This window comes from Erpetoichthys calabaricus, chromosome 1 (assembly GCF_900747795.2).
Source record: "Erpetoichthys calabaricus chromosome 1, fErpCal1.3, whole genome shotgun sequence".
Lineage (NCBI taxonomy): Eukaryota > Metazoa > Chordata > Cladistia > Polypteriformes > Polypteridae > Erpetoichthys > Erpetoichthys calabaricus.
Window position 1 is genome coordinate 70,138,078 of NC_041394.2, and position 23,260 is coordinate 70,161,337.

The 23,260-nt window shown below is 36.7% G+C and overlaps 1 protein-coding gene across 12 annotated transcripts in view; it reads right to left on the reverse strand.

Annotated features, from left to right (window-relative positions):
* The window catches only part of brd2a (bromodomain containing 2a), a 185,754-nt gene extending 163,215 nt beyond the window's left edge, over positions 1-22,539 (reverse strand). Inside the window, exons 1-3 of one of the 12 annotated variants that reach the window (XM_051932922.1) lie at positions 22,149-22,539; positions 17,474-17,777; positions 1,534-1,671 (exon numbers count right to left, since the gene is read on the reverse strand). In XM_051932922.1, the coding sequence (XP_051788882.1) occupies positions 1,534-1,671; positions 17,474-17,731 (396 nt within the window). In that variant the 5' untranslated portion in view covers positions 17,732-17,777; positions 22,149-22,539. Of the gene's footprint in view, positions 1-1,533; positions 1,672-16,202; positions 16,382-17,473; positions 17,778-20,178; positions 20,457-22,148 lie in introns of those variants that run through there. The other 11 variants (XM_028825577.2, XM_028825578.2, XM_051932938.1 and 8 more) reach the window with 11 other exon arrangements.
* Positions 22,540-23,260: the final 721 nt, after the last annotated feature.

Genomic DNA, 23,260 nt, shown 5'->3' on the forward strand with positions numbered 1-23,260 from the left:
TCAGAATCTAGATCTATTAACTTGAGCAGAGCATTCTCAAAATGTGTTTTTTTTCTTCTTCACTTTACTATAACTTATTCTTTAGCTTTGACTTCACAAGGACTCAGACCCTAGCATGTGTTTACCATTGAAAATCCTGCAGCTTGACGATACACAGTTGGCACCAAACGAACATTTCCAGCACTACATTTTACACAAGCCTTGAAAATTTAAGGTTACTTTGGAAGTAAAATGAGGCCCATTTCTAGAACAAACTCCAGCGTTTGAATACAAATACAGGAATTCAAAAAATTGTGTTTCATTTAAAAATCCTATGCACCTTAACACATCTTGCTCTTTCATGACCAAGAAAGGCTTTAATTACCAAATAAACCGATTACAGGATCAAAACTGAAGTATTAGTATTCCTTTATAAGCCTTAAAGACGATATGACCAATAAGTTAAGACATATAATATTATAAAATGGATTTACAACATGTAGTATCGTGCAGTTGAATGAAGGAATTTTAAAATTATACTGGGATGGATCACTGGCTAACACAACACATACCACCAATAAAGGAAGGAGTCTTCTTATTCTCTATATGAAACAAATGTGTCTAGTTCATTCATCCAACCTTATTCCCCCAATGGAATTACCAAATTTGGGGTCATGAACACCTGGTGCCTTTGCCCACCATAGAACCACTTGCAGGACACGGTTCAAACACAAAGGAAAAGCTTACTCCAAAATAAAAACTCAAGTTTCTCAGTACTTTCATGCTGACCAGATTAGACTGATTTAGCTCACAATGCTGATTAAAGCACAAGGCAGATTATGCAGTTAGTGGGATCTCTGAAACAGCATACTAGCTACAAAAGAAATGATAAAAAACGACATTTGTGGTACGCGCCAATTTCGAGGACAAAAGAATGCCCATTCGTACAACACTGTATAGCACACACAGTTAATGAACACATTTGAATGTTACTGAAGCTATTGGGATTTAGCCAAAAATTACAAGTAATCTTATGCAGTTAATGCCAGCCTTGTTTTCCAATTCTGAACATTCACATGGGCATAACCAAATGTTGAATAAACTATACAAGATATCAGCTATATATCATGAAAATACCATAAAGACTGGTTTTACAGGAGAAAATTTTTACAGTTTGGAAATTAGTCCATCATACAATGATCTACCTACCATATCAGAAAGGTCACATTTAAATAAATGAAGCTGTTATTTTAGCTTAGGATACTCTTATCACAGCTTCAGCCCAGTTTATTTTACTTAGCTATCCCCAATGGATTTTAATTACATTTTTAATCACTACTGATTTCTACTAGAGAGAGTAAATGAATAAACTTGGTATGTGCACATAGCGGGTATGCAAGTTAGGAGGTCTATGATCCATAAACCACCACAAATCAAGACTACAAATCTTGTTTATCTTATATGATAGGAGTTTTATGCTGTTTTAGTAGTGCAGAAGAATCAGAAGTACCATTAATCTTTTTAAAGCTTCAAGAAATTGACAAATGAACTTACCTTGTTGTAAATGTAACAGTTGGTGAACATGGTGTTGAAGTCCTGGATACACTCACTGGCACTATAATAGTAATTATTTTCCAAGCGCTTCTTTATTGTGCCCATATCCATTGGCTGCTTGATGATCTTATGATAATCCTGATAACCGAAAGAGAGAGTAAATTTAGTAAAATACAACCAAGCATTCTCATATTATGTACAGCATGTACACAAGAATGAGAAACAACCACTGGGGGGGGGGGGGGGGGAACCTGTTATTACCAGGGGTCTCCAACCTATTCCCCCAAGAGCTACTTTTACAAAATGAAAATGGCTGAGAGCTACTCATGTTTTCTAACATTTATTCTCATAGCTTATTTCAACTGAAACAAACTGAATATGTCCACAATTCACATTTTGTATTAAAACATCAAAAAAATATTTAGTTCACCTGGAAGTGCATTTTGAATGTTTGAATGCATTTTCTAGCGTATCTCACACTATTGCATTAAAACATGAATGCTGTCAAAACAATGCCATTACAAATACACAGATATTACTTATTCATTTGTCATTTTGTTACATGTCATTGTTTCACTTCACAAGAGTGTTCACATGTCCAGTTGCATGTGTGATGTTTTTTTAGTTAGTGAGAGGACTGGCACTGCATGGAGTCAACAAGAGAGCTGTATGGTGGAGTGTAGCCACTTAGGTTCACCCTTATGGAGTCATTTAAATGTTTGTCAGTCTTGTTCTGAACTTTGATTTCATGACATTCATGTCAGAAATGGCAGACTCACAGAGAGTTATGTAGACCCAAACAAAGCAGACATTTTGAGTGATTCTTATAGTTATCGGGTTCAACTAAGCTCCAGAAATGCTGAGAATGCTGTTGAGACTAACTGCAAATTACATATTAGTAAGCCTTCAAAATTAAAATCTAATGTCTGTATGTCTGTCCACTTTTCACGAGAGAACTACTTAACGGATTTAGATCAGGTTCTTTTCTATAATTTGTTTTAACATTCCGGTTGATTTTGCAACTTCTTTCACTTCACTATATCATATTTCGCTTACGGTACCAATTTATTTACGCGAATCCGAGATCCACACAACAGGCCAGGGGGGGGGGCCTTCCTCACCAAGTGTTACTTAGGTCTGGAGTTTGAGTCCGGATATTCTCTTAAGTGTATGCCACTTTGAAAAGATATTGCAATTCAGATTGAGATCGTTACATGATTTTTTTGGAAAGATCACCCACCCCTAATTTGACTAATCAAGTTTTTAAATTTATGTAGGATTCATTAACCCTTTGGCAAGCTACTTGGAAAGGGGTTGCGAGCTAGTGACGTGTTGGAGACCCCTGGTCTATACCCAAACTAGCAAGCTCCTTGACCATAAAGTTCAGTAATGTGGATAGGCATCCAAATATTTCAAGTATTAGCATATACATCAAACCATACAAGATTAAAATCAGGCAAGATGGATATTCCAGTAAAACAAACATTATAAAATTTGTCAAGTCTGGCCTGGTTCTCGACTTCATTATTTTCACACAGATGATTGTCGTTACATTGAAAGCATACAAAAGTCAATGTTTTTAACAATCTGTAGGATCACTCAGAGCATTTCTATTCCTTGAAATTCAGATGAATGAGGGAGCTCAGATTGTCTGCAAGAATTACTTGAAAAGGACAGCACAGCACTCGTGTGAATGAACGGCAGAACCAAGCCCATTAAAGGCAGACTATGTAAACTACAAAACATTAACAGCTTCAATGCACAAGTCAGTCATTTTACAGAACATTGATGAGAATGTCCACTCATTCCATATGATCAGACATTTTGAAGAGTGCAAACTCCTTTGGTATGAGGAATACTATAGCACTGCAATCAAAGAAAGCTATAATTTCTGTTGCAAACTGCTCTATTATGTTTGCATTCAAATGTTTGATATATTCTAGTCTGAAATATGTTCTATCATTTTCTGTTGCTTCCAAATTTGCTTGAGATTGCTACCGAATACTTGGTGTGTTTCAAGTATGACATTCACAAACTAATACATTCAAATGGCATTCACATTAAAAAAATGCATATAATGCCATTCACCACTGTAATGTACTTGGGCATGGGTGTCTCGTAGTCTCCCTCACTTTAACAGCTGATGGATTTCCTTTTTCACTTTCTTGTATACCAAGTATAGGGAAAGTATTGTAATCATCCAAAAATCTGATAAAGATTTTGATGAATCTCTACATTTTAGACCACCGAGTGCAAAAATAACATTTTTAGAATTTTTGTGTATGCGTGTGTACGTAAAAGACAGTAACACAAAAAAAAAAAAAAAGTGCTCACTAGCTAGGACAACGTGTACAGTCATAGCCAAAAACACTGGTACCTCGGCCTGGATCTCAGAAAATGCACTTCTTCCAGAAAACTGTTGCAATTAATAATGTTTTAATATTCACGTTTTACTTCTTTTGTTTACATTAGCTGTGCAGTCAGTACCCTGTCAGAACAATGAGCGACACTGGCAGTGCAGTTTAACTTGTAACTATTTCCTGTTGGCTTCAAAAGTATAGGATATTGGTTTTAAATCATTCTACTGTTTAAGAGATATGAGTTGCCCATCTCCAGCAATGTAATTTTTGTGATAACTTATTTAACAAAGTCAAAAATAAGTCAGCATTTCAAAATGAAACAACATGAGAAGATACTTTATGCCAAATATGCCTTGCAGGTATAATCAGGATGTTAATGAATAACTACCTCAATTTAAGACAAAACTTTTTAAAAATAGATGTGGATGTCTACAACTCGTTTCACTGTAATACTGAGGTCTTAAAGAACCCAAAAGCCAAATTATTTGGTTTTAATTCAAGTTGGACTGCTAACTTCAAGTTAAGTTAGGCTTCTGGATCCTAAGTTATTGTAACTAAATTTTGGACAAAATTACCATTTTATTATTAATCTAGCAACTAGATTAATCTTTTACAACAGTGTTTCCCAACATTTTTTCTATGGCAGCACACATTTAGTAACCAAAATCATCCCATGGTACACTATTTTACCAACCACGCACACACACACATTATATCTCATGCACACACTCAACTGTCTGAAATAACAGGACTACCAAAGAACCTAGTTAAGATAAAAAAAAAAGGCAGCTCCAAGATCAGCGTTCTCCGATATACCACTTAGGGAGCACTTTGGTGGCATTTCCCTTGTTGCCTCATCCCTTTTGTCCAACCCCCTCTGCCTCAGAGGCAACTCACATTTCCACTAAACAGGCTCCAGTGAGACTCACTTCCGACCACACACCTGACCAAATGGGACTCTTGCAGCCAAGATATGCATCCAAAGTGTTCTAGGTGCCATGTCTACAATTCAGTGATTGCGGAGCTGCTTTTTATGACAGCTTCTCTGGGTAATCCTGTCCTCCATAGGCAGGTCTTGAGGTACTTGTCCCTCTCAGGCTCGGACCCAGGTGGGCTACACTATTATTTCTGCAGCACACCAGGGTGTCTCTCATGGCACAGAAAAAACACTTTTACAAATTCATTTGTGGCAGCTCTAACATTTAATTTGAAATGCCAGTTTTCCTTTTAATCTTCCAATTTACGATTACGGATGTAAAGGTATACCAAAAATATTTCCCATTCGTGCCAAGAATAGTGTGTAAAAATGCATACCAGGATGCAAAATTATGAGGTCTTCAAAGATCATAGCATGCCAAGTGTGTATGGTGATAGAAATGTACCATATAGAATTTTGACAAAAATGTTCAAACTCGCAATGAACTATGAATTAAACAATACATAAAATAGAAGCTTGGACTCCAGATATGTAATACAAATTCCAAACCTGAACTGCCAAGTTCACCTCTCAAATGGAATGTCATTAAATTAAACACTGGATAAGCAACCAGCACTCAGGACAGTTAGAATTTTCAACTTTTTCAAACAAAGCCTATATGACCTCTTGGCCAACTTTCCATATTGATCTATAGAATATCAGACTAACGTTCACTGTAAAACTCTTGTACAAAAATATTTGCATCATTTAAAATGACTTGTGTATGGATATAACTAAGAAATGTAAATTTAAAAATGTGCATTTGTAATATTAGCTTGGAGAAGAACATTATACAAGTACCTGTCATTGGTGGCGTCAGAATCGTATAAACAGCAGTTATTCGGTGGATTTCACTAGTCATTTTTAGCTATGACAGTTTTCCTTTCTACAACAGAGAGTGAAGACCAAAACCTAATCACTTTTCAATGACTGAAGTCTATAAATTTCACCAACTGCAACTGACCATCAGTCACAGATGTCCCACTATCTGTCTTTCAAAGAAACGTGTGGTATGTTTTAAGTGCATTTCCTTGACGTTTGAAAGATACAGCTTTAAAAAAAACAAAAACACACATACATGTTATCTTTACAGATCAAAGGTGGTTTGAATTTCAGCATTTAACGCCGATGACCTAAAACTCCAGTGCATATATTATTTCTCGTTTGTAACAGTATGTTGGGATCAAAGGTTTTGCACTTGATTGGTTTATATCTTATCTACTTGGTGGGGCATTCTCTGCGAGTCTCTAGTTCTGTACCTCTTACCTGTGGTGTACTGAAAGGGTCTATTCTTGGACCCATTCTTTTAAATTATTACCGCTGTGTCAAATTTTTAGGAAGCATAACATTTTATTTCATCCATTTGCAGATGATACATACATTTTCTTTCAAGCAGGGGACTGACCCACCACTTTAGATGATAAAGCTTGGCTAGCGTTACATTTCCACACACTGAATGAAGAATGATAGGGTCTTTAGTACAATGCTTGGTTTTCTTTCAATTTACATTTTATTAAAAACCTGGGTGTTTTAATTTTAAGAAGCAAGTAAATGCCGGTTTGCAAGAGTTTTTTTTTTTTTTTTAAATCACCGACTATTGGCTAAGGTTAAACCCTTTTTATCCCACAGTAATTTGGAGATGGTCATTTACACTTTTATATCCTTAAGACTCCATTACTGCAATTCCCTTTCTCAATTGCAGCTGTAAAGAATGCTGCCGCTCGGTTTCTCACTGGTGCACATTTTGCCAGTATTTGCTGCCCTGCACTGGCTTCCCATTTGCGATTATATCGATTTAAAAATTTTAATGTTAGTTTTTTAGGTACTTAATGGATGTGCTCCTTCCTACATGGTTAATCTTTTAATAGCTTATATGCCCACCCACACCCTTAGATCTGTCAACCATCTTTTGCGTGCAACTCTGAGCACTAGGTTAAAATGGAAATGTAGTATCTTTTGCCAGTGTTGCTCTGAAATTATGGAACAGCTTACCTCTTAAAACAAAACCATCATCTGTGTTTAACAGTAGGCTAAAAACTCATTTAAAAAACTGGCAGTTGTGTTAAATTTATATAGCACATTTTAAAACTCGACAAAGACGGGTAAGTATTCACTCACTAAATTTAGTATTTGCACAAAAAAAAAAAAAAAAGTCTTAAAATAAAAATACATACTGAATAGTAACATTTAGGTGTGTGTCAAATCAGTGTAAACTATAAAAACAATTCTGGAATTTGTGTGTCGATCAAAGCACAGTAGGCTAGATGTTTATCCACACCACTGGGCGGGAAAAATAGCTGCCCTATTTTACAAAGACATTGCTTGCTTGCTGGCAGTTGTCAATGCAGTGACAAATTAAGCAAACAAAAAGTATGCAGTCAATGTTACCAACCAAGCAGAGGATTACAGTCTATACGTAAAACAACTTATTGGTACTGATGCTTTAACAGGTGCAGTGAAGTGTCCCAGAGAATAATCCTGTCACACACTGATCACAAATTCAGGTTGGATTGTAGCCTGGTCAGTATCTGAATGGAGTTTACATGTTCTAACTATGTATCTGGACAGTGTGTGCATAACTGCTGATATGGTTCTATAGATGGATATTAAGGATACTTTTTTTATGGCAGATACCAATTACTGATTTTCATGTTATTTGATTATCTGATTTTGATACATTACAATTTTCTCTTTATCCCTTTTACTCCAAGCTCCTACATAAGATGCATAGATGCCTTATGTCCTATATTAAAGTGTGTTATTATAATTAAACTACAGACCACAGGTGTCAACATTCATTTGTTTTTATTAACAAAATAAAAATTCTGAAGGCTTATTGTTCAGGGACTACAAAATACCAAAACTTTATTAAAATACATATTTTAATATGTACAAAAATATTTATCCATAATACAAGTCATATAAAAAATAAAATGCTTCTCATAATTACAAGTCTTATTATGGTTTCTTTTTTCTGTAACATACCTATCTGAAACAAGGCTTACTGAACAGAGTAGTTTTCACCATTTCTCCAACTAGGAAATTACGTATATATTCACAATTGATACTGGCAATTAAACACTGCTTTAAATGTAAATACACATGCACTTCTAGGTTTTAATCATTTAAAATCATTAATTGCACCATAAAATATACATTCACTGTATTTATACAGGTTGTGTTTTTCCTTCAGTGTATCATATCAGCTAGACATTTATAATACTTGGTGTTAACTATAAAATATGTACAACCATTTGAAGGATGTAGTACTTGTTACTTAACAAATCCTGTACTGCAACACATACAGCAACAAATAAACCGATCTTTCACACAAACAAAAAAAAAGCCTCTTTGTAAACTAAGCAGCAATTTCAAATTTGTCTTCGTCTCCCCCCCCCCCCCCCCCAATTAAAAGCACAAGTTTCTTCATTTTAAAACACACTGTCCAAAATCAAGTGGTGTCCGTTTTAATTTAAAGGACAAAATAAAGGTCTGCATTCCTTAAAGTAGCCTTTCTTGCCATTTGTCCTTTGGCACAGGACGACTTCTATTACTTTATTATTTTTTTTTTTTAGTTTATTACTCCATTTTCTGTAACAAAAAGGCTAATATAGCAATCACCTCTTGTTCACTGATGAAACAAGCCTCCACTCTCTGCTGTTCATTTACACCGCAGGAAGTTTGCTGCAAAAGAAGAAAAAAAAAGTGCTGGCTCACTAGCTAAAAGCAGGAGCTGAAAAATATCGGTTTTGGTGTTCTGCCTTTTTACCGATCACTTTTATTAGTGAAAATCGGCCAACTTCCGATCAGAGGCTGGTCGATTTGAGCGTAATATTAGAAGTGTGCAATTAAGCACTTATTAAAATTACATCCACCCAGTTTAGGCTCACGGGTATCTCCACGTGGGTTTGTATATTGCCTAAGAATGGAATGATCTAAGGTGTTGCTGTAGCAAATTTTTAGCATTTGACATAAATAATGCTTGTAGAAGGGCACTATACACAAGGAAAAAAAAAAAAAACCCATGCATCTTTCGTTATACTTCAAGTAGTGATTTCAGCAGTATTTCAAAAATAGAAATTCCTGGGAGAAAAAAATAAAGTGGAAATGGCCAAAATTATACATACAGGTAAAATTACGTTACAACGAATATCTTTACAACAAAATTTTCATTGCAACCAAGTATTTTTATAGTCCTGACAGCTTCCCCATATGTCACGAGTCTATAAAAATCTTGTTACTACGAAATACATTCAGCAGATACTTTCATTACAACAAAAGTGCCCAACAGACCTTGAAATGCCTGAATGAATTGTTCACAGAGTTATTTCAGTGGTCGCAGCTCAGTTGTGTGTAACGATTCTCAAACAGAAACATTGTAAATTTTACTTTCTTTCTTTGAACTTTCCTCGTACCGTTTTTTTGTCCGTTTTCTGTGGTTTTCAGTGATACCTTTTGCTTATTGCTCGTCAACATGTAGAAAAACACCCATTGGAATTTAACTCATTGTCACCCTCCTATAGAAATGGCAGACAAAAAAATGACAAAAGTTCACAGAGCAAAAAAGAACAAAAACACTTTACATTTGTGCGGCTTTCGGAAAAATCTCGGGTTGCAAATGTATGCGAACTGCTGCATTTGAAGACGTCAAAAGTTTCTAAACTCTCTTGGAACCTCCCTCAACTGGACAACACCCCAAAGAGCGTTCCGAAGTGCGATCACCGCATCTGTAGAAGACTGTTTATCCATTGCCGGGGCAACAGCATGCTCATAGCTCTGCTGCGGCTCGCCACCAAAGCAAACAGAAAAGATCTCGATGGGTGATGCAAGGAACATTGTAAATGCAGGGAACAGTATTACTTGGCCACTAACATGGCCACGACCTTACCCGACTGCTGTGTCTGTTTATAGGAGACTGTCAGACCCCGCTACAATAAATAACCCTGCTGTTCCTGTTTCAAGCTAAATAAAGGTGGTTTTGCTAAAGTACTGAGATTCAGCCTCGTGTTTTGGGACTTATAGTGCGACCGCAATCTTTTAGGAGTTGTTTCTGTGGCACTACACTGTGAGCCTGATGTTGCCCAGCTCCAGCAGCTGACAATCTTCCACAGATGCGGCAATCACGCTTCGGGACGCACTTCGGTGTGTCGCCCTGTTGGATGGGGAGGGGGGCGAGTCTCAAAAAGTTCAGAAACCTCACAATATGAAGAGGAAGAAAGGGATGATTCGGCTTCTGATTGATAACACTGCTGCCCACAACATGCTTCTACAGTTAATGTTCGCGTTGAACTCCTCCCACCAAATTGCACGGCAGTGCTTCAGCCATTGGATTTGGGCATCATTCGCACCCTGAAAATGTATTGCAAGGAAATACCGAGAAAAATTCACATCAGCTTAACTTGTAGACAGGAGGAGATGAAAACTGACACGAAAGAAGCTATTAAAATGATTGCAAACGCCTAGACGCAAGTTAAAGAAAGCACTAAAGCGACAAATACAGAATCTAACTACTACGAAATTTTCATTACAACAAAATATTTTTTAGGCTCCTGGCAGTTTGTTTTAACTAAAATGTACCTGTATTCATAATCAGGAAATATCAAAAATAAATAAAACAGTATGTGTACAGTGTGAAAGGGGAAATTTAAACAAAAATGAAACAACTATTTGATTAAATTAACCTGCAATAAAGCTAACAAAATGACGAAGTATCCTAACTGTTTAACTCTTGCAATTTTTGATTATACTAGAAGCCTTTAATTTTCGCATTATCATGTGAACATTTTACAGATGGCAAATTTTATGAAACAAAATATAATAACTATAAGGAACTGTTTTTAGACTTACAGAATTGGTGTCCATTTTGGACATTTTTGGTGTGATAAACAAAAAAAGTGACAAAGGCTAGTTTAATTGCATAAAAGTTAAACTAAACCAGAAAACGAAACTAGAAAATCGTACACCTATAAAAACACTGACAAGATTAGCAGCAAAGGAGGCCACCAGTAGTAATGCTGCATTCCATTTAAAGTGGAAGTCTGAATTTCCAAGTTCTTAGCTGGAATTTTTAACTGGAACACCCTGTTAAAGGTTAGATATCCAAATATAAAACTCTGGGTTGGTTTGTCTGTGAAGTCCAGATTTGCGGACCTCAGATCATGACGTTAATCCAAAATGGCAACGTACAACGTATTGAAAAGTTTTAACATCAACGGTTTATTAGCAACTCTGTATTTGTCTCTCATTAAATCAGTCGTGCACACAATGCTGTCCAACTTCCACCCATGTATATATCTTGCTATGTTTGAACATGTAAAATACAACAATGCATCGTTGTCAACTAATTTTTATTCTGATGGAGCAAACACAACAAACACGTCCATATTTATTTTCTGAATGTTTTACTGGAACATGGTTAAGATTTATGACATCCCCAGATCTGACATCTGTAGCAAATGGAATGCAGCATTAGATATAACATTCTAAAATTAAGAGGTTAGGATTGTTCATTTTCATCTTATTGCAAGTCTAAGGCCAGGTTTGCACTGCACTCTGTGCGCTCCAGCGGACGCTACTGCTACGCATGTGTTATATGGTTCATCATACTTGCAAGCGTATTTTAACGTAAATCTGGAAGATTCCACCAGGTGGAAGTGCAAGAGGAGCATCAGCTCATCACAAGATGAATACAAGCACTCACATTTGCTTGCGTCACTTTAGCATTACCAAATCCCCAAACCTGCATATCTTTGGAAGGAAACTGGAGCACACTGTGGAAACCCACCAGGAAAACATGCAAACTCCAGGCAGGGAACACCACGGACATGACTCCCTGCAAGATAGCAGTTCTACTGCTCCGCCACTGTGCCGCCCCAGATGTGCAATTAACAGTATTCAGTATTTAAATAAGTTAACCATTTATCTGTAAAAAATACATACATTAATGCATTTCATTATGAAAGTGATAAAGTATAAATCTAAGGATTATAAATGTGTAGAGAACTGGAATACCATACATTCACTGTGTTCTGTGTGGCAATTGCTGCTGCTGTCAATGCAGCAGGAAGCTCCAAAAGCATGTAGCTATTAACTGGGTCGGTTTTAAAATGACGTTTACGATGGTTTACTTCGATGAATGAATGGAGATTAAAGTGGACATTGAGATTTATGCCACAATTTCCATTTTAATCATGAAATGCACCTTTTCACTGTGTCCCTGACATTGCTGTTGTGTAGGTGCAAAAAGGATGGCAGAGAAGATGGTAAGTAAGATCTTTAAAATGTGTTGTGTGTTTAGGAAGGTGAATATGCAACACTTGAATATAAAAGCACCACGAATGTATTTGAATGTTAACATTTTGCTTCACCACAACGAACCATTCATCAAACATCGAAACATGCACATCGATCCTATAGAATCCACAAAGCGGCTTTCTGTCAAATGGAGATACTAAGCAGAGTCTTGGACATCATGTTCCGACTTGATCACACTGAGTCCCCAAACTTTTTGATGGTGCTGCAACTTGCGCAGGTGTCACGTTAATTTCTGAGGATGTGCTCAAGAGGGCACATCAAATGAACACTGAGAACACGTGGCAGCCATGATGCATAAGCATACTGAGTGTGAAGTATAAATGGCCCTAATGCAACCCATTTAAGGACACTTTGAAACAGAATGCACAAATTCAGGTGGGCTCAGAAATTGAAATGACACCCAGTTCTCTGGTTATCCTGTCCTCCGAGAATGCCAATCTCCAGGCATGAACGTCAATGTACTAGACAGACCTTTACCACATTACATTTATGTAAGGCTGACTAGGAAAGGTTTATATTGTTTAATATGGAAATTCAGACTGCAGGGAATAGTATGAAGAAACAGCAACATATCCAAGATAAACGGATATCAGGATTTCCTAAAAAAGCCTCTTCCATTACAAACCATCTTAAACGAAAAGTTAAAACTTCAAAAATACTCAAGGCTACCTTATAATCACCGGTGCAATGTACACTTATTTTTCTCTCTCCAGATTCAACAATAGGTACAAACTAGGTCAAGACTGTTATCATATGAAACAATCAATGGTGAGGACATTTGCAATTTACAAATCAAAGCCTCAACACTCAACACAGCCATTTTGCCCATCTCAAATGGAGAGTCCCTGCATGTGCTATTCAAATTCAGAGCGTGGTGCATCTCAAATTTGAAAACACTTGACATATTTTCCTACCCTTTATGCACCATTAGCAATTTTGACAAGTCATTTTTTTTTTTTGTCATTAACTTTGCCTTTTACTGATACAAGATATACTCTGTTGTGTTATGGAAGTACTGCACTTTGACATTTATGTAATTATATAAAAGTTACACCTGCCAAGTAAAGCTGAAAACCCCCTAAAATACTGTAACTGATACAACAATGTTCAATTTAGCAAATCTTTGATTGTGAATGCAAAAATTGGGTCAAAACAACAGTTAAGCTTAATATAGACAATGACTAAACCATTTCCCTTATTATTAGTCCATTAATTGCTCAGCAAACATTAAAACTGTCCTGAAAGTCTCTTGTTCAAGGTTGTGACTGCCTAGAAATAGTGTAGACAAAGTATTTGATCCACTGCCCATCACATCAAGAAAAAAAAGCACACCGTAAAGCTTCATTCCTTTCAAATGTGTCCATGTGCCTTGTTAAAAAACTGGAGGAACCTTCAACAAGCCAAGGGAGCAGTGTGCTATGAGCAATATTTAAAAATAAAACCTGAAGAATCAAACATCTGAAGAAATATGCTGCAATATCAGCTTCTCCTCATCTACAACTTTATGTATCAAATACAAGTTTGTGCTATTGGACTCAGTGGTTTTCACCAGACTGGGACAATACTTTAACTAAAAACATTCCTAAACTTGCAGAAGTAACTATTAGGTTACATAGGCTCCATTCAACATGTGGACAAAAAATTGTAGCCATTAAAAATACTACATTCTAACAGAACACTAAGGCCTGACTTTCATTTGTAACAGTGCGAGGACTGATTGGCACAGATGAGTAACTTTATATATTAAAAAAAAAAAACAAAAAAAAAAACAAAACACCCTGCTCATAAAAATGTGATGGTATTCACTAATTTGTGTAATACTAAAGATATTTCATGAACTCTTTAAAGCTAAATCTGAAATACTCAGATTTCAGACCAGAGGCCTGCTTTTATACAACTTTGCTTTGATAAGAAACATGAAAATATGCATAAGCCAAAAAGTGCACATTATTCACATTCAAATTCAGAATGTATTTATTCTTCAACAGCTTGTCCCTTGTGAAGCGTAGAGTGGCCTGAAGCAATGACATAATGGATGATCTAGGCAGAGGAGTGGCCCTGCAAGGAAATTACACACAATTGATGGGTATCCTGTGAAGCATTGCACATCGTTAACCAATACAACAAAGTTAACGAGCTTGTCCTCCTTGAAGAGGGATGATAACACCAGCACCTCTCCTCTGCATTTTGGAGGTCAGGGAAATGCACGAGGTTGGCCAAGATATTCCTGACCTGTCAGCCAGTTCCCTGATAAGTGTCAACAGGTAGCAGATATAGACTGATGAAAAACAAAACCGTTCAGGGCAAATACACAATAATGGTCTCCTTTTAAAGGGGAACTCAGTCTATATATCCCATTCAATATTTGAAATGGTTTGTCACATCAACATACACAACAGCTTAGTGATACGATTATAGGCACAAGCCATCATTTAGCTGGGTTGCCTGTATGTCTCTCTATCAAAGGTGTCCCCCACAAGATCACATTATCTATATGCAAATATTCCAAAACCCAAACTACTTCTGGTTCCAGACATTTTGGAAATAGGGACACTCAACCTGTATTTGCTGGATTGTTGTTATATTTTGGCTTGCATCAGTATATGAAGGAACCATTACCTAGAGAACACTTACTGAAGAATAATATTTATAGGACAATTCAATTTTCAAAGGCCACAAACCCCTTATATTTTAAAATTTCCAAGATTCTCTAACATCTTCATCAACTTTATACTTTTGTGAAATAAAATAGGACAATCTTCAGTTGAAAAATTTCAAGATAGTGAAGCAGTAAAACACTGAACAACCTGTTCTCTTAAGGTTCCTTACATCACCGATTACTTTGTTTATGCACATGTAATAATCCAAATTTAGCAACAATAAAGTGGTCTGCCATTTGATTCATGGCATTAAGAGCTGAAATACATGAATATCTGGCCAACTTGGAATGAATATATGGGGCTGCTCATTTCATCACTGTTTGTAGACTAGGCACCTACAGTTAAATGGTTTGGTTGGAGGGACAACCATAGACTTTACCATTACATCCAGAGGATTAATGCAAAGCTTTTTTTTTCAAATATACAAATTAGGGCTATGTATCCCACTGCTTTAAAAAGGGATTCACTTCATTATATCTTCTGACTACTGCATTAGTAATTACAACTCACTACCGATTAGTCACATCATTGCACTGTCAACCATTACTGCTCTTCACGGTTCAGGCCTCACAACAGATGTCCTCTTCTCTCTGTAACAATTCCACTAGTTGTCTACTGATATGATATACTATATCAAAATAAAAGGTTTACAGGTTAGAGGGATGTTTTATTACTTAAAATAAGCAAAACAAATTACACTTTCACTTTACACACAACCTATACTGGTTTTGGTTTATGCCAATAAGATAAAACAAGATGATTTTGGTCAATTGATGCGAGTAGTTAGCTCAGTTTAAGCAGGATTAAGCTTATCATCCACAACTGCTTCTCACGGTCGTTCAACATTTCTATCAAAGTCTCTCTGTTATTTATATATAATAAAAAAAAAAAACACTACTTTTATACTAACTTACATTAAAATATCACATCACAGAGCATGATTGGAGAGATTTTGAAGCTGCATGACATAATGCCAATTTTTGGAGGACTGTGACCATACTACCACTTGTAGGAGGTGGGTAGTGTAGCGTTGCTGCTTAGTACTCTGTCTTACGACTTACACAGAAAGTTATAGTTTTAAGCTAGGCATGTCTGTGTACTGGTAAAGGTAAGTTGGTGCAAAATATAAAAACTTCTATATCAAGTCTCCCTGTTCCCCGTTTCAAGCCCTTGGCTTTTTAGTTATACTTTTAATTTATTTAACCTAACAAATATGAAGATATAAACCTAACTCAATTTATTTGGTAACTGTCGCGGAAAGAAAATTCAGGACAAATCATTACTCTAGCACACTTTTAACGTTACTAGAATTAGAAAATAAAATTAGCAATAAAGACTGAACAGTAATGAGATATTTACCTACATATTTAATCTGCTGCTTACTGCTGTCCTCAGTCATGTGATGGATGATTTAAGTAGAAAAACAGCTGACTGAGCCTTCTACCCAGAACTTGATCAAGCAATTAAACAAGATGACCATTTTATGCAAAAGCATAAAGATGAGAACGATTCTAGTCTTGTTTTGGCAGATTCCAGATCTGAGGGAGAATGGAATTAGGACCTTAAGAAAGTCTAAAAATTTGAAGTATATGCTTAAATGAAAACAATTAAAACTTTACTTACTGAAAGAACAAAAAAAAAACCACCTTAGTGCACATAAACTGCAGCACTCAAAAACCAAGATGTGATTAAAAGGGCAACTTGGGAGTTAATGAATACTGATACAAGTATCATACAACCAAAACACTTAAAATGCAGTCAACTGAACCTTTGTTATCTTAAGCTCAAAACAATAAAAAAAAAATGAACTGTGTGTGAAGTGAAAACTTTTAAAACAGTATCACCACATTCTTCATTTTAAGAACCAGAAATTATGGATGCACTGCATTTCAAAAAATAGTCCAACTCATAGTATTACATATTTTGAGGACTGATTTTCATCTTAAAACATTTCAGTATCTAAAATGAATTGTCAATTTAGATCCTGCAAGTGACAACACCCCCCCCCCCCCCCAAAAAGGATACCAGCAAAACTGCATGTAAAAAATACAGACAAGTGAATGAATGTGACACAGGCTCTTGAATCATATAGAGCAAGTACAAGTCTGAAAAACAGAATTATGGTACAAATATGCAAATTTTGCTTTTGGTGACATCTACTAAGAGTTTACAGTATTTAACCTGAATTTCACTCATAACTTACAGAAGTGGGGGAATCATCTACAGATTATCAAACATCTGAGGTCAACTTTTCAAGCAGCAACAGACAGAAGGAAATAAACCTTGTCTAATTATAAACGTGGGAATTTCTGCAAGACATTCACCAATCACTAAAGTTAAGATAACATTTTTGACCTATACATTTTATCAACAACTGCAGTTAGCTTACACTACCACTATGTTAGTTTGAATGATTAAGATTTTTTTAAAACAAAGATTAAAATATTCTAGTTATATAAAATTAGAACCCAAACATAAAATACATTACTTCTAATGAAAACATATTCCTGCAACATAAATTCACCTCATGTTCCAAGTCAAACTACAAAATGCATTTTAAGTAGCATGTTAAGAAACCCTTAAACATAACTAATTCAGCTTCCAGTACAACTTCTTTCAACTTTACTTACAGGTAATCCAAGTCGAACAGCATCCACTGGCTCATGAAATGGCCAAGCAAAATGATGTCTCCAGAGTGCCTTCATCAAGACTTTTTGAAGGAACTGTAGTTGATTTGTGAGGCGCCCTGGTCGATTTGGGTTCCGCACCTCAGGCTGAGGAGGCTGTGGAATGGTCTGGGGTGCTGCTATATGGAGCATGGTAGGACTCTCAAAACCTTCATAAAGTTGAGAGGGTTTCCTTATCCTCTTACCGGGACCAGCATCCATGACACCTCCCACACCAAACGTGGCACTACCCACCTCAACAGGTAGTCTGAAAGTCAATACATAAAAAAGTGATTAAGTGAACTTAGAGGAAAAAAAAAAAAATACACAGGACTCCATAACTGAATAACATTTTACAAATGGGCTAAAGAAAGCAATACCTTTACCACAAAATAAAAGCTTTTACCTACAGGGGCACTGCTCACTCAAAACTTTTCTACTAAGGGTAAAATAGTGTTTTCATACTATTCTGCAACACGCGGCTTAATTTCTACTTATTTTAATCTTGGCAACAATGGCTAAATTCAAAAACTTGCCTTTTTTGGCATAGTATATCATCAATAGAAGGCTCTTACATTTTTAGACAAACGCAGCTGCAGAAATTACACAGAAAAAGATGGTGAACACAAAGTAAGGAAAAACAACATTCAAACTATCACTGGCTTAGTGATTCTGGACTAAAGTCTAACTACTTAAGACAACCATCCATGCTGTATTACAGTAGCTGTAAATTTATAAGATTGCTTTTGCTGTAGAAAGATGCTATGCAAATGTCAGGCAAAAACGTTTATGGGGCACTTTTAAATACATATCCACCCCCTTTAAAATGAAAATAGTTACCACGCCGTTTATACATAAATGCATTTCTGTGCAATCTTTGTTTACATCCGCCTGCTGTTATTGTGCAGGATGCAGAAACACCGATTTATTCGAGGACCTAATATTCAAATATCTGACAAATACAAAATTCACAATCATAGTACTATCAAATTACTGCTTGTTACTTAATACTAAATGAAGGGCTCCAATGTCCGAATTTAATCTTAATTGTCAAAAACGATTCCAACACCAGGAACAGGCAAGCCGCGGTAGTCATAGTAACCACACAAAAAGGGGCCGCTTGAGGAAACAAGAAAATATCCACTTTAACCTTTTACACGTGTCAACCATGCAATTTCAATCGTTAGGCTTGATCACCCAAAAATACTTTAATATGGTAAGTCTTGGAAACGAGCTCCTACCGACAATAAACCACTTGCTTACAAGCACCACACGATCTTTAGCGATGTGGCCTTCTAAAACTAGGCAGCATGCAACTTTAACAAGGCATGCACACGTGAATAGAAAAGAGAGGGTTTACGGAAGATGCAAATCATTTTCATTACCGTTCCGAACAACACCCTAAGGAGTACACCTAGGCCAAAAGATGTTCAGTTTGCATATTCGTGTAAGTAAAAATACAAAAACGTCTGTACATTTTCAACTAAGTTCCTATTCAGTTACGCACAAACGACTGCATAGAAACACTACCCTTTCACTCCGAAATATGTAAAATAACCAAAAAGACAAAAGCAAGGGTTTTTTTTTTTTTTTTTTTTTAAAATGGGCTAAGGAAATAAGGGGAGACTAGGTCGCTGGTGTCTACTACAAAACCATTGCAGAAGCGTAGTTGCACAATAAACTTCTGTGCTTTAAGGCCTACGGGGAACGAAGAACACAAACACAGATATGGATATTACAGTAATTCCAAATTTTAAAAAATTAAAATTTTCAAGATTACTGCGTCTCTCTACCATCTCAGCACATGTACAGCCAGAACCAGCATTCTGTAAAATGAGAATCACAAAACGTTGTAACTACTACTGAAGGTAATATCCAACTACTGTAAAGAAGCAATGTACAAGAAGGGAACAAGGCGGGCAACAAAGTACAATTAACAATATGATTAGAACTGAACCTAAATAGATAAAGGTTAAAAGTCTCTGACGTAAATTCTAGCAATCGAGTCAGACACAGCGGTATATCAATGTGCACCGGCTGTCGCGCTGTTAAAATTTAAAACTGTAGTGTCCAACTCTACGCAGAGCCACTGTAATCGTTACTTCGACAGGGGGCCTGTAGAACAAAATGGTCCAATTAACACTTTTGACAATGCTCAAAACAAAAAAAGCTCAAAAATAACGCCTAATCAGGCGAACGACATAGTATGGGGTTTAGACACCTCAGATTTCTACCTCAAGGAAACCGTAACTTACAAGGTAGGGTACTTGGACTGTTAACATACAGTTTAAAAACACTGCCAAATGCATTTCCAATTTCACGTTTGCAGTTATCAAATGCTGTTACAAACCAATCGGCCTGAGAAATTATCAATCCAACGGAAGATGGCGGCATCACGAATACTCCTAGAGCATTCGAATTTCGTTTTATGCAGCAAAGACATGTGTAATCTCAATTTCCAGTGTACAGTTTACAAGAAAATGTTTTCAGAAAATAAACTCTACGAGTGAAAATAACGGTACATTCAGCATGATATTGCTTCCGTTGCCGAAAGTATTTCCAGACTGAGCATCACCAGTTCAACTGCTCAACATTGAAGTGATGTATCGTAAAACTTCAGTAATATCCTCGAAAACCTAATGTACAAAGTCTATAGTCCTGATATATACCTATCAATAAGGGAATTTGCAGCCGATTCCATTCGGATGGATCCGGATTCTCTCACGGTCCACTACCGGAATCCCCTTTCTGTTTCGTCCCTTCGCTCCTCGCCTCCTCCTTGTCTCCGCTTCAGCGAAATGGCGCCTCACTCCCTCCACCCCTCTGTTTATAAACCCACTTTCAGCTTTGATTGGGCGAGGTTGGCCCGCCTGTAGCACTCCGTCGCAAGCTCATAAGCTGGTAAAAAGCGCCATCAAAAAAGCACCGCCTCTTCACTAAGTAGCCGGCCCATTTAACAATCTCCACAAGCTATTAGTCGCCGTAGACCGCCTTTCTTACTTTCGTAGCAGCACTGAACACAATCGCTCGCAAGACGTTTGGTTCCTCTAGCAGTCAATTAACAAGGGCTATCCCACCCCGCACAGACACGCCTCTCTTGTAGCTTAGTCAGAGCCATTACGTTAATTATGCGAAAACGTTCACTTCGATTGGCTGCGAAGTCCCGTGCGCGGATGGCTTGTGCAATTCGTATACACGTGATTGGTTACTGCCGGCAGTCACGCGAATAGATCGGTTGCTTCAGAACTCCAGTTTCCTAGCGGCGTGGTCGTTTTTATCTGCAGTCTGTCCTTTTCTTCGAAGAAAGAAGTCGCCATTTTGGAGTTTCAAGTGGAATGTCCTAAAAATACACTTAATTACACCAAAAACAAACCCAGAGAGAGGGGAAAAAGCAATAACATTTACGAAAGGTTAAAACCTCACACAGTACAGACGCGTGACATAAACCACAGTTGGTTTAACATGTGTAACGTTACAACTGCGACTCTGCCAGCCGAAAACGACTCTCTAACTTGCCATCGAATTATCTTTGTCGCTTATTAAAAATCCCTCACATCACAAACTGGTTGATCTGCATTACAATCTATTGTGCTCAGTAGCAAACACCAAGCAGGTAGAAGAAACATCAAGGTCTAGAAATGAATTTGGCTTAATTTAAACGAAGGCAGTATTCGCCCCAATTGAGGCGACAAAATATTTTTGTATCGCGATTAATGATGCAAGTCTACAGCGGCCTACAAAATGTATTTGCACCCAAGGGCTGTTATAGGGAAGAGCTACATTACCGTAACATGAACAACAAACTTTCAAAAAAGAGAATAAATGCCTTGTGACGAAACGATGAGTATCACAGTTATACAAAATTGTATTTTGTTGGTTTTACTTTGCAAGAATGGGGATAAGAAAGCCTTTCCAGCGGCCATAGCCATTACAATGACACAGCATTTTTCCCATTACTTGAAATCTTTTCTTTTTTTGTTATTTTAACTCTTTTAAGCATACTATCCCACGACAATTCTTCGTTAGAGAAGGGAATATTATTCGCCGATATAAATAAGAGTTACTTAATAATTTTTATTTTTTCCTATTTCTATAGTGTCATTTGACCATTTAAAACTGCAACAAAAGGGAACTCCTAAAATTATAATTATTTAATAAGAGCAACAGCATTATTTCTGTTTTTAAATGGATCCAGAAGGCGGAAGTTTCCAGAAACCCTAGTGTAAAACCTAGGAGCAGACAAAAGTACCCTTGTTTATATAACCTTGCAAAATTATCATGGCATATTCATTTACGTGCAATTACAGTGACACATTTAGACAGACTCTCAGAATATACAGCCGTTAATTAAAATAAAAGGTGATTTTTATAACTTGGGTCATTTTTCTTCTCCATCAAATACCATCTCTTTGTTAGCCTGAAACAGGCCATTATTTACTTGGACTATGTCACCTTGATTCTCCATGTTACGATACACTTTATTAGCTTTTGGCCATATGTTGTAGTAGATCTGAGTAACATTTCAAAGCCATTTTCTTCGTCGTGGCGATCACGTTCAAGTCGACCCCCATTGGATAGAATAAACCATGTGACACGAAGACACGACGGAGTACAAAGAATAAATATAAAAATATCTCACCTGTAACATTAAATTGCACATTTATCACTACCATTTACTCGTTTTTGTCTCCACAACGATTGTCAAATACAAAAGCTCACTTTTCGAGGTGAAAAAAGTAAGATTATTCCTCCAAAATACAACAAAGAACATTTTCCAGAAACGTCAGCATCGCGTGGATTGGTCAACCAGCATCACGTGATACGTCTTCAAATAAAAGATGATTTTTCGACGGTAAAAACGACGTCTTGCTGAAAATTCTGCATGAACGTGGGTTTTTCTGGTAAGTATCCATCGAATGATGTTAGTTTGGTTACAATTCCTCGAGTTTCCAAAGGACCTGACTGTTTCCGTGGTACTCCCCCCTTTAGGCTCCGATTCGGGTTAATGTCAGCATGGCTCCCAGTCCTACTACATCCACTGCGCATGTGCATGTTGCGGGAGAGAGAGTGGTCTAGGTTGTAGAAGTGCGCAAGCGCGCAGAGGCATCAGATTAACCCTCCTTCTTAATTGCTTAATCGGTATACACAAGAGCAATGAGAGTCCTTATTCTTGTGCAATAATTACAAAACGTAACTGCATTTAAATTATTTTTATAGTTATATAAATTAGGCCAGATACAACATAAATATATAGCACTTGCATACTTTTAACTAATTCAAGTGAACGTCGTAAATACATGACTTTTGGCGTGAATTGCATTTTTGTAACCCTGACAAATCATTACAATATCGCTTTTTATTTTTATTAAACAGGAAGTTCTGATAATAAAATGAAGGCCGAAAATGATAATTTCACATCTGCAAATCTTAAAAAATACAACATAGACATTTAGATCCAAGCGACATTGTTGTAGGAAATGTGCTCACGTAACATTTCAGTAATACAGGGAAACTATGGCTCGTCAAAGTAACATTTAGAAATACCTCATAATGTAGCCTATTATTTCAAGACATCTGAATATCATTTTCACATATGTAAAATATTACATTTACTTATTTGTGCGATTCCTTTATCCAAGGAGACTTAAACATTTGGGGTACAGTTACAATTCTTTTTTGTGTTTTTTCAGTCAGGCAGGTGGTCATGGTCACACGGTGTCAGTAGCAGGATTTGAACCACAATCTCAGAGT